Here is a 15931-nt window from a genome sequence, read left to right as displayed (position 1 = left end):
CCATGTACCCGATGGCCATCTGTATGTCTTCTTTGGGAAAATGTCTCTTCAGAAGCGACACATTTTCTTTATCCATTTATCCACCAATGGACATTTAGGTTGTTAGGCTACTATGAATAATACAGCAATGAACATGGGGGTGCTAATACCTCTTTTGAGATCCTGATTTCAATTTTTTGGATATATACCCAGCAGTGGGATTGCTGGATCAGGTGGCAGTCTGTTTTCAATTTTTTAAGGAACTTCCATACTGTTTTCCCCAGATGTTGCAACATTTTGCATTTTGCGTTTTGTACAAAGGTTCCAATTTCTCCACATCCTCACCAACACTTGTTATCCTTTGTGAGTTTTTTTGATTAATAGTTATCCTAACAGGTGTGAAGTGATAATACCGTAATGTACACTAAAAAATTTAAGAGGGTAGGTCTCATTTTAAGTGTCTTACCATAATACAAGGAAGGAAGGAAGGAGGGAGGGAGGAAAGGAATGAAAAGATACATCATGAAGCACGTGAAGCAACCCAAAGGGAATGGAACTGGAATCGACTTAGTGCCTCACATCTGTGGCATGGCCCATTTTATGCAATAAGCAAAAATAATCCAAAAAATTGCTTTCTTAAATGAGGAGCTTTTTATACATAATAAGCATGTTAGTGGTAGATGTCCAACCAGGATTCAAAGCCTCGAAATCAGAGTACTCTTCATACATCAGATTTAAGTTACATGCATTAGCTGAGGTGCTTTAACTAAGGTCAAAAGGAATATTTTGTCTAAACAGAAATCATGTTTTCAGCAACCACTGTAGAATTCCGGGGACATTCTCTTATCCTACAGTCCCTCCGGAGTCATCTCTGCAATGTTCAGGTGAATGTTGACACAGAGCTTTGGAATTTATTATCAGGTCATTTTATGGACACAAACTTGGGTGTTGGCATTTCCCTTGCTGCTCCACAAAGGTATGTCTTGTCAGCCCTTTGGTTCAGTGTGTATCTTGGCCCTCAGCACAGAGACAATATTGCGTGGTGGCAGTGATCTGGATTTAGGGTCATATTTGAGGCACTGTTCTGCCTTTTGAGTTAGACAACTTAGTTAAGTTCTATAAACCGCAGTTTTTGCATCTATAATACAGGTTAATAATACCTGTCTATACCAAGCACTCAAGGTGAAAGAATTTACTTCATTTGCTTGACACTCCCAGCCTACCTACTCTGCATCAGGTACCATATTAAACACAGGAGATGCATGTAGTGGCTGCCCTTGGAGTGTTCCAAGTTTTGTGCAGGAACAGACCTATAAATACATCATTAGAAGCGCTATGTCAAACAGCTGTTGTGAAGGGCAAATATAATAACACAGGTGAAAACACCTTGTGAAGTAGAAAGTTCTATTCAAACGGGAGTTACTATCATTCCAAGACTCTCCTTTGCCATCAATCCCAATCCCATGTTTTATTCAAGGTTTAAATCAAGCTGGATTCTTCCACAAAGTCTTCCTGGAAGCTTCAGCCCACAGGCACGAAACAGCTGTGTCTTTTTTTTTTTTTTTGATTTATGTATATTTTTATTTTTTTGGCTGTGTTGGGTCTTCGTATCTGTGCGAGGGCTTTCTCTAGTTGTGGCAAACGGGGGCCACTCTTCATCGCAGTGTGCGGGCCTCTCACTATCGTGGCCTCTTGTTGCGGAGCACAGGCTCCAGAAGCTCAGGCTCAGTAGTTGTGGCTCACGGGCCCAGTTGCTCCGCGGCATGTGGGATCTTCCCAGACCAGGGCTCGAACCCGTGTTCCCTGCATTGGCAGGCAGATTCTCAACCACTGCACCACCAGGGAAGCCCAGCTGTGTCTTCTTTTGTTCTTTCTTTACTCACTTGCAATCTGGGCATTATAGTGATGGCTGGGGGAAAAAAATCATTTCCTGTTTTGGGGAAAAAAAATCATTTCCTATTTTGGAAAAAAAAAATCTTCTAATCTTAGTTGAAGCACCTCAACTAAACCTAGAACTTATATCTCAGTATGAGGAGTTTAGTTTTGAGTCTGGCTTACTGAATTATGGATCGAAAGAAATAGCTTAATTTGAGAAAGAAAACTCTGTGATGATCCAACAAACTACCTCTGCTTGGCACACGCTCCTGCATGCCCTGCGTTAGATGCTTCCTCTTTATAAAAACTTGGGGGAAGTAGCAGCAATCCTAGACCATCAGGCCCTTTAATAACCCACCCTGATTGGCCATGGAACATTCTGAAAAGGGCTCCGCTGCTGTTAGACCAAAGGTAAGTTAAAATAGGGCTGAATGGTTCTCCTCCCGCTAGGATTTTATTAGGGACTAAATGCCTACTAAAAGATGTCCTCTGAGGGAATTATCTTAGAAGCATGCAGCCACTACTCCCGCTCCAGCTACTTAAAAGAGAGGCAAAAGTCCACCACGGGGTTGTTGGAAGGGTTTCACAGGGTTAAACACATGGCATTAGTTTCTTGGCCGTATATGCGAGATGTATATTAACCGGATCTTGTTTATCCATGTGATTTTAACATTCCCCAGGCTTTAAGGCCTCGGTAAGCTCCACTTTATTTGCAAATCCTTCCCTGAAACTTCTTTCCCCCGTGAGCAACCCTTTCTCTGAATTCCTCTAATACCAACAAGAAAAACCCAAAGCGCAAGGACAAATGTCTTTTTTTCACAATGGTTTTCATAGCAATATGTTCCTTTCCATCCTCATTTTGGCCACAACTGTTAGCATCTTACACTGTATCCCTGCACTATTAAAACAAGCTCTTAAATCTACTCTGGGTACCACTATTGCTTGTGTCAAATCTTCTTGGTTCCTCATTGCCTGAAGGACTAATTAACGTAAATATTAATTAGGCTTGAACGTCTTCCTGAAGTAGGACCAGGACTGGGGCCAGACAAGGAATAAGGTCAATGGATGAAGCTGTGGTGAAGGTTTAAAGAAGATTATGGCATATATGGTTCCTGAGTTCAACTGTTTTTGTTGGGCTCGAGAAAGATGATCAAATACATAAAATATTAAATAGCAACAGAGAATTCTTACAGTTGAAGAACAACAGAGAAAAATGATGGGTACTTCTTGATATATTCATTTATTGATTGATCAAGCATGTAGATGACATATGTATCTAATAATCAGAGCATCTTTCTGGTCTAACATATTAGACCACCCATTTATTCCAGACACTAATAAGAAGTCCAAGGCTGATTACTAATGAGTTATTAAAATAGCAAAAGAAAGTATTGGGTTGGCCAAAAAGTTCGTCCGGGTTTTCCTGTGCGATGTTTCGGAAAACCTGAACGAACTTTTTGGCCAATCCAATAGAAGAAAGAAGACTCTTGTAGGTCAGGGGTGGCCAGGAAGAATTTTTACAGCAGACAAAAAAGTCTAAACTCTACCTTCTGATGCTTTAACTTCTTACTCTATACCTACACAGTCAAACTGGACTACTGGTTATTTCCTGGAAAATTCTTTGTGGATTCCTGGACTTCTGTCACTGCTATCCTTCCTGGAGAGCAATTCTTAGCACTCTCTTTTTGGATTTTGCCATAACCTACTAATTATTCAAGGCCTAGGTGCAATCTGCCTCCTGTAGGCAGGCAACATTCCCTGGCCAACCCCCTCCCACTAGAAGTGATTTCTTCTTGTGAAGGTTTGAATCCCTTGTGATCCGTCCCCTCTAAGAACTCAATGAACTGACTGCTTGTTCCCATGCTCCACCATCTCTCACTCACCTCATGTTTAGCATCCTTCCTCCTGGCCATCTGCGTCCTCATTTCAAGGTCCTAGGTAAAAGGAAAACAACCTCTATCAGAATACTGTAATTCATATTGCTAGCCTTCTTCTGTAAGTATGTTCTCTTGAAATCAATTATACCCTCTTTGAGGGAAGTCTCTTACATCAGTAACTCGCAGCCGCAATATCAAAAAGCACCAATGAATCAAAATCATTGGCAAAGGTACCACAAATCACTTACTACCAATATTAGATGAAATACCAAAATTTTCAAAATAGTGCAGATTTAAGATTATCCCTGAAATTACACCACTCTCATTTACTGGTATTCCAAAATAAGTCAGAGAGAAAATAAGTGTGCTATACACAGGACAACTGTCTTCTGCTGAATCACAACATGAAAAAAAAAGGCTGAAACTGCCTTATAATATTAACGTATATGGCTGTAAGCTTCAAGGGCCTTCATCATAAAGGCATCCAGTCATCATCCTTGACAAATATAGGTGCTCAATCAACCTGTGCTCTTTGAGGTAGCAACCAAAGAGAGATGCAGGGTGTTTTCTTGAGACTGCAAAATATATTGCAGTGTCAAGATTAAGAAGTAAAGCAGGGCTTCCCTGGTTGCACAGTGGTTGGGAGTCCGCCTGCCAATGCAGGGGACACGGGTTCGTGCCCCGGTCCGGGAGGATCCCACGTGCCACGGAGCGGCTGGGCCCGTGAGCCATGGCCGCTGAGCCTGCGCATCCGGAGCCTGTGCTCCACAACGGGAGAGGCCACAATGGTGACTGTCCCGTTGACGGCAAAAAAAAAAAAAAAAAAAGAAGTAAAGCAATACAGGGTAAGAGAGAATATAAATCAAATTACTACTAACTTATCTACTTAAACACACATAGCATCACAGGTTACATCTGAGGCTCTCTGCCATGGAATAAGGAGAGCTCACTTCAAAAAACAAATATGAACAGGGTACTGTCATGGAAAATGGAATTGAAAATCATGACATGGTATTAGTCCCCGCTTTGTCATTTTCTGTGTAACCCTGGGTAAATCACCTATTCTGAGTCTCGGTTTTCTCATTTTTGGAAGGAGGATAAACACTTTGATCCTATCAACCTCTGATAATCAGTGTTCCTAAAAGTGCTTTATAAAGCACTATGAAAACAGGTGGTATTGCTTTGATTATTATGCCTCTATCAGGTAATTTAGTCCTTGACTTCATTTCCATTTACCCAAGTGTTTTTCTCTATATGTGCATCTCTAATGCATATATCATCCTGGCCATTTAAATTGTTTTTGACAGCAGAATAGCTATTTACATCCATTTATGCTATAAGTGGGTAAATTTATATAGATGATTCTGCCATTTTCTTATATATTACAGTGTGTTTTTCAGTGTAATTGTCAAAATCAAGATGTCAGGTTTTAGGCAAGGCTCAGAAAGAAATTCTCCCACATAATTTAGAATGCCTGAATATAAACAATATCAGATTCCTCAGTATTTTTTAAAACTATATTTCTATATTTTGTAGTTCAAAACAAATTACTGAAAGTAAAATAGACTGATTTATAAAAGTTTAAGATAAAGCAGAAACTAACACACCCCTGTAAAACAATTATACTCCAATAAAGATGTTAAAAAATTTTTAAAAATTAAAAGTTTAAGAAAATGTGCAGAAAATGGAACTGCAATTGCAAATTTTCTGCTTATAATATTCTTACTTCATAAAATTATTTTATTGACCTAATATTGTCTGATGTCATTCCAAAGACATATTTGCTAATGATGTTACAAGGTTTTTGTATTTTTTAAATACATTTTTGTATTAGGAAGCTCATAACCTTACTATACCTCTCTCCTGGCTACCCCTTAACTCAAAAATCACAAAAAAAGAGAGGTTTAGTAATGAAGATAATTTTTTCATAAAAATAATTTTTTGATTTTCAGAGGATACATTTGATTTTTCTTATGCCCTGAAACTATGCAACTTAGGAAAGTATTAATAAACAATGTAATGTAACAAAAGGAGGATAAGGGCCTAGTTTTTTTTTTAATTCAGTGAAATATTCTGAGAATCTTAATTGCTTATATGCCATTAATAAAACCCTAAACGAGTTCTGAGGGGAAAAAATCACACAGATCATTCAACAGCCATTTAAAATGAACACAAAAATTCTAAATCCCTGGAGTTTTTTGACAGTCAAACTCTCTCTTTACTAACATGTTGCTTCCTAACGACGGTGCGCCATGGCAGTATGCTCTAATGCCTGCAGGTTTTGGGGATGAGTAGAGAAATTGGGAGAGGTCATTGAGCTGACCTTTGGAGCCTGCTTGAAATGAATAAGTTAGTTAAGTGTCCCACATGGAAGAGAAGAGGGAGAACAAACTTCTGAGAATAAAGGTAGAAGGTGTCATTTTGGCAAACCCAAAATCTAAACAAAAAGCAAACAAACAAAAAAGCCTAACCTTCTAATAACCCTCTTTCTTACTGAAAGGCTGAATTTTGTGGTTTTTGTTTTTCCAGAAATAAAGAGCAAATCATCATAAAAATGAGAACACTAGACTACATAGTATTATATATGGCAAAAGGGCTGATTGGTGCCTGCAAAGACCAAGGTTTTTGTGTTGTTTTCTTCTCTTTTGTTTGGCCAGTTTGTCCTCCTTCCCAGATGTAGCAGACCATTGGTTCTGTCTCTCCCTCCAATCTTCTTTCCTCTTCCTCCTTTTCTAATGCCCAAAATATTAGCTGGGGAAGATGAAGTGCTGTAGACAGGTAAGGAAAAGTTTGTTCCTTTTTCTTACCTCAGGCCCTAGGACAAATGTATAATCCTGATGTTTAAAAAAAAAAAAAAAAATTATCAGCCTAAATACTAATAAACAACATTTTACCTCCATTGAATGGAAAGTTTGATGGCGATAACCCCTTGCAGAGGTGCTATGCTTTATAAAACACCCTAATGTATATTACTCTTTTGGTTCCTCCCAGAAATCACGTGAGGTCAGAAAGGGTGGTTCACTTCTATTTTTTACCAATAAGCAAAGAGGTTCAAAGGTATTAAGTGACTTGCCCAACATCAGTCATGGCCAGATCTTGGAGCCACATTCTGGGTCCCCTACTGGTAACTGCCTCAAAAAACTGTCATCACTGAGAAGTTTCACTAAAACAGATATATATGAACTACAAAAAAGAAATCAACACTTCCTTTGTGATTTTCATGATAGATATCAAGATCTGTCTTGTTGTACTTAGTTTATGAAATACCTTTTCATACATCCTTTTCAGTACACACTGAGTACTAATGATTACATTGAGTTATATAAGAAGTAGATGGATCCTCAAGATAAAAGAATTTCATTAATATTGAATGATTTTTAAAACTTAATTCTAACAAAAGTAATTAGTATGAATTTTTAAAAATGGAATGCATTTATCCACTCAATTATTAGCCAAAAAATATTATTGAGCAGGCAATGCACTGGGTATTGTGGATATAACAGGAAATGAAGAACCTTCTGTCTCTGCCTTCAAAACACTCCATCCAGTAGATGAGATGGACATACAACAAAGAGTTATTCAGTGCCTACGGCAGGGACAATGGGAATCTAACCCAGTCAGGAGCAGGGTCAGGAAAGCTTCCTTCAAGAAAAAGCAATTAAGGAAAAGTCAAAAAAGAAAAAAAAAAAAAAGATAGGAAGTACTTAGGTTAAAAAGAAGGAAAAGGCAGAGGAGGCAGCTCAATGAAAGATCAGGAAGAAGTAAACTTTGGAAGTGGAATAATGTTAAATTTAGTGGAGGAGAGGTGATCGCCCAAGGTGACAGCATAGGGTGAGAAAAGACACGCCGCAGAAAAAAACCCCTGTAACTCCAAAGCTGGGTACAATCGGTCAGGGTAAGAAGGAACAACCAGAAGTATGTTATGGCCTTACCATAAATATTTACTTTGCACTGAATTCTCTGTTCCTCAACCAAAGCTCAAAACAGCCTTGGGTACAGTCGGCCCTTCATATCCCCTGGGTATTAATTCCAGGAGCCCCAGCAGAGACCAAACGCCAAGCTGCTCAAATCCCTTACATAAACCGCACAGTACAATGAATACAGTCAGTCCTCGGTATCCTCAGGTTTCGCATCCGCAGATTCAACCAACATTAGACCTGACTGCTTTGAGTTGCATCCGCAGATGCGAAACCGCAGAGGGCCGACTGTAATATATTATTTTTGTTTCTTGAAACTTCGTATTCACACAGAATGCAAAAAATAACATCTTAGATACCTTCTCCTTACCAGAACCTTTCACTTTCATTGTCTCATTTCATCTCCTCACAACAATCTTCACCAAATGATATACTATCCGCTTTTTTTTACTGAGGCTTAAGGAGATTATTATTTTCCAAGCGTCCAGAATGGCAGATCCAGAATTAGAATACAGATTTTAGGATCCTTCGTCCATTGCACTTTCCATACACCACACAACAGCCCTGTTGCCTTAAGAATCCTATTCATCCATCAAACGCTCATTAAGATCTCGCTGTATGCCAGTGAACAAGGTAGATAAGGTCCCTGTCTTCATAGAAACTACATTCTATTGATAAACAGATTAACGTCTCTTGTAGGTCAGTTTTTTCTTAAGAATCTCCATTTGCTTTGGAGAAAAAAATATTCCATGACCCAAGAAATGAAATGAAGTGCTCAGATTTGGACTCCATGTCTCTGGTGTGTCCTCTGTCCATTTCCATTGTTATTCAGATTGTCCGGTGCACTCTCTCCCAAGTGGCCACAGACCCTGTGACACTGTGAGCAAAGACATGGCCAGGAAAGATGGCAGTACTTTGTACAGATTGCTTGGTTAGGACAGTTTCCTTATCCCACATTGAAAACCCAAAGGTTTTTTAATCTGCTCTCATGTTTTGGAGCCCGGCTACATGTGATTCCAATGACTGTCACTGTTAAAGTTATGTTCCATCAAAACCTCTCTGTGCTGGGAGCAAAAACTTTCCTAGAGCTTGGTAGAATGAATCCAGTTATACTTCTAGTTTCTAGCCCATGCTTTGTGTCAAAAGTGGCCTCAGCTACCTGAAAAACTAATTGTCCCTCCGGACATGTCTGTTTCTTATCTTGCCAGTAGGAGAGAAATGGGGTTGTTGGCAACCATCCTCCCAATCAAATCCCATAAATCATCTGGCCCATTTCTTCTGTGCCATGTTCCAAAAGTTAGTGGACACTTGGGAAAAAGAAAAGTAATGCACTGAAAACATAAAGGGTGGCAGGTCAGGTTAATGCAAAAACATAAAAACAAACCCTGAAACTCTCTGGGAAGGAAGTTAACAGGTTGGCAGGGTCCCTTCTGCTGTGCTGAGAATGCACAGCAACCTCCAAACCTGGAAATAATTTGTTCATTATTTGCAGGAAAAGGGGTGAGGGTGGAGGACATTTCACATTCAAGAATTCTGAAGGACACCAGGTTGCAATACACTGGGTATATTAAATGGAATGAGATTTCAGTGCAAGGAGCAAAGAAAGGAAGACCACAAAGTGGAAAGGGACAGATGAAGACATGGGGAGCAGTGTGGGAAAGAGGCAGGAAGCATGTTGTTATAGGGGCTGCAGAAACAGTGGCCCTTTATCAAGGGAGTGGACATCTCAAGCAAAAGAGAATCTCGAAGTTGCAGTTGGCAGTCCCAAGGCAGGTGGGCTCCAAACACAATTCAGTCCCTTGTCTGATACAGGCGGGTCAGCCCTCCAGCAAGGAGGCCAAGGGAGCAATGGGAAGCCAGGGAGAAAGGATAACTTCTTGTTAGAACTTCTCAGTTTGTGAAACACCTGCTGCAGAATCACTTTAGGGAGCAGGGGGCTGAGTGCCTGTAAAATGCATAGATCCGTGGAACCCAATCTGGACAATCAGAATCTCCTGGGGTTCACCAGGGTATTTGACAAATACCCCAGGTGAGTCCTATGCACAATTAAGTTTAATAGCCACCAGCTGAGATGATAAAATTGGGTGGTCAAAGCCTTTGTTCAGAGACTGCCCAAGGCTATCTCTTGGTCACAGCACCTGGAACAGAGCTGTCTGGATGTAGCAGAGCCCCTAGTTACAGAGATCTTGTATTCCTTTGTGGGAAATCACCCCAGGATCTCTCCATATAAGATCCCTGAAGGTCAGAGCACATCACCTGACCATAGGTGAGGCTCTCGATAGTTTGTGGTTCCAGGTAAGGAAGGCACAGTCAGGCTCTGAGGCTGAGGCATCAGCCGCATTAGATTCTTTCTTCACCAGAGCAGATTTCAGTTCCCAGAGCAGAGACGAAAAAGGACTACTTGGGGAAAAGAAGAGGGAGAAAGGTCCTAAGAAACCACGTCAGTCAGACAACACTCATCGAGACCCTAATTCGAAACTATAAGCTAGGTGCCAAAGGCAATAACACTGCACGCTCCCTCACAGAATTGTTATTCAAGTTTGAGGCCTTAAAATAAATGCGTGAGGAAATTTCTACCAAGTAGAAGAGTTCTAATTAATTACAAATTAGTGTATGTGTTCACTGAATTTGTATCTTCCACCAGATAAGCCAGACTAAGTACAAACATGTTCAAAGTCAGGAGTTCTTACAGAAATCCCTAGTTAAATGCACCAACCATGGGCGTGCAGAATAAAAACTGAATTGGAAACACTATCTACTTCCTGGTAACCCCTGACTCCTACCCCTTCCCTGCCCTCTGATCACTGGGTTGAGCTGAGGTCCTAGTTCTGTTTCCTTTCAGAGGCTGCCCACTTTGGGAAGCCCGTGCCCTGTCCCCGGAACGTCTGCACACAACCACAATACTGCAAGCCCTAGCTTCTAGGTCTGCAGCCTAACCAGCTGTTGCACTCACGAGTGGTCTCAGAACTACTGCAGAATCTCCATACACAGCCCTTTATCCACACTAATATCCCCTTTGACACACTTCCGTGGTCATGATGAACGGAAGACCAGATACAAGAAAGCAGCCTTTCACTCAAGCAAGCAAAAGCCACGTCCAAGATCTCTTTCCCTGGTGTCCTTTGATGCCCTATTTCCTGAGAAAACAAGAAAAGCCCTCCCCAGTCCGAGTCCCATGGCCGCCCACCACCGGGGAAGCCCTCCCGTCCGGGGCCTCGCGGAGTCACCTCTTGTCTCTCTTCTCTCCGCAGCTCCAATGGAAAATCTGTCACGTGGGCGCAGAACGAGAAGAGTAGCCGGGGGCAGCACCTGTGGCAGCGGCTGTCCATCCACATCAACAAGAAAGAGAACCCCAACCAAACTGCCGTCATCAAGCCCTTCCCCAAGAGCACGGAGAGCCGCGGCCTGTGCGCGGGCGGCGCGGGCAGCGGCGCGGGCGCGGGCGGCGCAGGCGCGGGAGGAGGCGGGCCCGAGCCCCCGGACGCCGGCCCCAAGGCTTTGTACGACGTGGTGGAGGCCGAGGAGCACTTCCCCGCGCCCGCGCGCCCGCGCTCGCCGTCGCCCATTAGCACGCTGAGCCAGCGCGCGGGCTCGGCCGGCCGCACGGACGACGACTTGCCGTCGCTGCACTCGGAGCCCGCGGCGCGCAGCAGCTCGTCTCAGGGCTCGCTCATGGAGCAGATCAGCAGCGTGGTGACCCGCTTCACTGCCAACATCAGCGAGCTCAACTCCATGATGCTGTCCACCGCCGCTCCCGGCCCCGGCGCGGGCGCCCCTCTCTGTTCGTCCTACCTGATCCCCAAAGAGATCCAGCTGCCCACCACCATGACCACGTTCGCCGAGATCCAGCCGCTGCCCGCCATTGAGATCACCGGTGGCGCGCAGCCCGCGGCCGCGGCCCCGCCGGCTGGGGGCGCTGCCCGGGAGCCCCCGGCGGCCGGGCCCGAGGCTGCGGCCGGCAAGCCGGACCTGGAGGAGTTGGTGGCTCTCACCCCGCCGTCCCCCTTCAGAGACTCGGTGGACTCGGGGAGTACCACTCCCAACTCGCCAGTGTCCGAGTCGGCCCTCTGTATCCCATCGTCTCCCAAATACGACACACTTATCATAAGAGATTACACTCAGAGCTCCTCGTCATTGTGAATGTCCTTGGAAACCACGCTGGGTTCCCAAACGGAGCCGAGACCTCCGGTGTTCCCACAGACACAGTCGCCTGATTAAAACCCGAGGTGGAAGACGCCAAGGACACCTGTAATGGAAACAAGAGATTAATAGTGCTATTCAACATCAACCGACGAAGACACCAACTACAAATCTTTTGGCAGATCTTCTTCTAGTGGCCTTAGAAAACATGGGCTTTTAAGAAACACTGCTTCTGTTTTTGAGGGCTGACAAGGAGTCTGTTGAAACAGTTACATACTAAGTGCTTTGCTCTAGGGAAGCAATGAGTGTGAAACAGCGTAATGGAGGGGAAAAGGCATAGTTAATAAGCAACTGTAAAAATATGTTTTGTTTGTTTACGTTAATTCTTTTCCCAGAAGATTCTTTGATTCACCAAACATGAATGTACATTTTCTAACAAACTCAAAATCTGGGACCAAAACGTCAACTTTTCTCTTCCTCTTTTTTTTTTTTTTTCGTTTTTTCTTTCCTTTAAAGACCTTGGAAAGCAGTACTTGGGCCCAGTATTTACTGAGGCCTTGACGTGAGTGTGTCCCATACACAACACACAACTGTATGAAGAGGGCTGCGCTGATGTATGTAGGGCTTTTACCAGACTTTCCTCTCCAATTTGGTTGTGACATCCTCTTCCAAAAGCCTGCATCTTGGATTCCACCTAGTTATTTCAATTCACCTCCATTAACTAAGAAAACCAGTGGAACTTGACTATTTCACCATGTTGCCAATCAATACTGGAGTAGCAAAAAATATTTTCTGGAATACTGTTTTGTAATTCCCTCACTGGGGTGCGTTGTGTAGCTGGAAATTCTCTTTATAATAATAATTCTTGAGCTCCAGCTTGGCTATCTCTTTCATGAAATGTGGCCACTCCTCATTATGAATGCATTGCCAGCTAAAATATTTAAAGTACGCATTTGGGCTTCTTCATTCCTTTCTTTTGAAAACCTGATGCACAAAGAGCTCCTCTGTTCTTTTCAAGTCCCACCACTGGAAGAACGGTCCATAGACCCAATGAAGACATTGTCATGATTGGAGGGACTGTTCAAAAAATTAACACAATCTTAATACACTGGAAATTTTAAACTGTGTCAAGTCGGCATAGCAGAGATTTAGCTATGCCAGTGAGCAGTGATTTTAACTTTTCTTGGCTGCTTAAACAGGGCAGCTATGAACTATGACAAATGTAGATTTTTCAAAGCAATACAGAAAACTTAAACAGAGGAACCTTAAAGAATATAAACCACACAATCTTTCTTAGCCATTCCAAAAAGAGGCAAAGCAATTATTAATAGTTTCCTTTTTAAAATAATTATTAATATAATTTTGTGCACTTCATACTGTCACTTTTTAAAAACTGCAGAAAAGAGATTTAAAGTTATAATAGAAATACCTGTGCTTTGATAGGCTCATACAGGTAGAATTCATAGCTCAAGACCTGCATCCACTGTCATCTCTTTCTTCCTCCCATTACAGCTATCCTCAGGTGCCAAATGTTTTTGATTTTTAAATAAGGATAGTAATAAAAGGAGGAGGTGTCCTATAAATTTAAAGTTCAGTTGACCCAGCCTTATACTAAAGATAGCCTTATGAAAAAGATTTGCTATGAGGCAGAAGTATATTTTTAGCAGAGAGAAAGATAAATAAAAACCTTTTTCCTTTAGCTCAATATCCTCATTTTGGTAAGTATTTTTTATCTCACATCTACTTAAAAAAAGGAATTGAGAAATGGAAATATATCCATTAACGTAATTTATCATTCCCCACTTTTAAAAGTTATAATAAATATACTGCTCCACTTTACTTTCCTGATACCTGTTCTTATATTAAATTATATTAACTCAAATCTCCCAATAGAAAACATTAAAAGCTAACATTAATTTACTAAAATATAAATTTTTTTAAATCAGACCTCCAATGACTATTTAAAAATAGCATCATCAGAGCCCCTCGATCCCAAATATTATAATGACTCTTGAAACAGTGAATCTAGCTAAGTTTTATGGTTTCATTGAAAGCAAATGTCTGCCTCTACTTTAAAAACAAATGTAAATATTTTGAGTATTAATATCCCTGGATTCTCATCAAAAGGGTGGCATTCACCTGGGGATTACTGTCTTGATTTAAGTATCAAAACCTTTCTAAGTATGCTCTATCTGAGTTTTAAAATTTTGTTTCATAAAACACTTACGTTGGTTTCCATTGTATTCTTAAGTACAAGTTTCACTGTGTTGACCAATAGAAGAACATTTTTAAAACTTTCTCCATGATCAAATTCCTTTCTAATTTTTTAGTAACATATTTCTTTTAAAAGTACACTACCTTGTGAGAAAATCCGTTAGAAATTAAAATTTAATGCGAATAAGTTGCCATCTGATAATTCCATATGAGCTAATAGTCAACTGTAATAAGAAAAATAATTTATTCAATTAGAGGAGAACAAGATGTATTTTTCAGTGTATTTATATAACCCTTTGCCACTTCATTCAATACATTGTATAATATATAATATTATTAGTAATGCATTCTTGGGATCTTTTATTTTGGAATGATGCTAACTCTGTCTCTTTGCCAATTCTAATACCAGGTTCCAAGTAATAAGTCTACAATACAAAGAGAACTGAATATTCATTCTAGGGCTAGGATATGAACTTCACAATTCATTTGAGTACCTATTTTCATTGAATTTCCTTGAAAACAGTCTGTTCCTAGTGCCCAGTGATAATTCAGTCAGGACCAGCATGACTAAAAGGAAGGGGAAAGTACAGTGGAATGCTAAGTTTCAGAAAAGTGACCCTAAAGGACAGTTTGGTCCCAGAATGAATAAAAGAAGATCTGGTTTGATCAAATTATACGGACTACCTAAGAAGTCCACCCTTCTTCTATTGTGGGAAAGAGTGGTGGCAGCCTGAGAAGACTGTATCTGCATTGGAAAGAACCAGAACCAACTCTCTGGGGTAGGGGTGGGGAGCAGAAAGGGAGTGTGGAAAGGAAAACAGTATGAGATTTGATTGAAGCAAAGAAAAAAAAGAAACCCCCCAATGTGCCAATCCTTGTTGGTAACAGTCTTTCCCAAGTTTCTGCTGTTACCAGCACGTGATCAGGTAGACTAGGCGCTATTTCTGACTGTCCATGAATTGTATAATGGCTCTGCTGCAGTTCTGTGACTTCCAAACCAGGAATTAAACACTTTTTAAGGAAAAAGCATTTCCTGTGCTAGTCTCCCGGCAAAATGTACATGTTTTGGAGACTTCAAAGGTATTACCTGAGTTCACATTTAGCCACAGCTTATTAATAACCCTCAAGCTGTCAGAATCTCTATAGTTACCATTTACAATTTTATACTGTGAAAAAATACAGATCAGTGAAAAGCATAAAGATAAGTCGGAATTCACTTTAAAGAGGGTCTGAGGCCTGGCAGATGCTCTACTATCTGTTGAAGAACGAAGCATGTATAAAATAGTTGGCTGAATTTCACTGATCTTCCCAATGTGAACAAATATACTATGTATATTGTGTGTATTTCTAGAATTCAATGGCAGCTGCTGGTGGTGTTGTAATTAGAAATCTATATAGAATATAGATGTTTTAGAGAGATGGTGCCAATCCTAAAAGATTTGTGTGGGCTACAAGTGCTTGTACTTACTTTCTTCTGCACTTTAACTGATTTGGTTTTAAAATGATGTGCACATATCTGTCTTTTTTTCTGTTGTTGCAGCTTGTGCTATTAAAACGATAGAGAATGTTAAATTATTTTGATGTGAATTGCAAATGATTTTTTTTCATAAAGTTTAACATTTTTATCAGCATTGTTTTGCTTTGTACTTGTATAAATGTATTTTATTTTAGTATTTTAAAATACACTTGCCTGTTTCTCAGTTGTCTAAATCATGTTAGAGCTGGTGTTTGTGAAGTCAGTTACTTTTTGAAATATATTAAAAAAAGAAACTATGATATGACTTTAAGATTCTTCCCCTTAAATGTTTAGATTGTTGTCTTAATAGTGTTTTCTATGACCCAAAGAGCCATACTATTAATTCATCTTAAATTCTGAATGATCTACACATTCGAGTTATGGGGTTTACAAAGCAGCATGTGGACAATAGA

At 40.8% G+C, this 15931-nt stretch overlaps 1 protein-coding gene and 1 long non-coding RNA gene across 3 annotated transcripts in view; one reads left to right on the top strand and one right to left on the bottom strand.

Moving 5' to 3' along the window:
- LOC113607869 (uncharacterized) overlaps nucleotides 1-10969 on the bottom strand; it is a 44436-nt gene extending 33467 nt beyond the window's left edge. The window contains exons 1-2 of the long non-coding RNA XR_003428126.1: nucleotides 10876-10969; nucleotides 3738-3788 (exon numbers count right to left, since the gene is read on the bottom strand). This is a non-coding gene — a long non-coding RNA (uncharacterized LOC113607869). The remainder of the gene's footprint in view (nucleotides 1-3737; nucleotides 3789-10875) is intronic.
- Nucleotides 1-15712, top strand: part of GRM5 (glutamate metabotropic receptor 5) — a 559718-nt gene extending 544006 nt beyond the window's left edge. For both annotated transcript variants that reach the window (XM_027083628.1, XM_027083629.1), the window contains one exon: nucleotides 10900-15712. In XM_027083628.1, the coding sequence (XP_026939429.1) occupies nucleotides 10900-11788 (889 nt within the window). In that variant the 3' untranslated portion in view covers nucleotides 11789-15712. The remainder of the gene's footprint in view (nucleotides 1-10899) is intronic.
- Nucleotides 15713-15931: the final 219 nt, after the last annotated feature.

Source organism: Aethalodelphis obliquidens, unplaced genomic scaffold (assembly GCF_003676395.1).
Source record: "Aethalodelphis obliquidens isolate GAN/ISIS:26980383/991018 unplaced genomic scaffold, ASM367639v1 scaffold50, whole genome shotgun sequence".
Taxonomy (NCBI): domain Eukaryota; kingdom Metazoa; phylum Chordata; class Mammalia; order Artiodactyla; family Delphinidae; genus Aethalodelphis; species Aethalodelphis obliquidens.
This window is presented reverse-complemented; position numbering and strand designations above follow the sequence as displayed.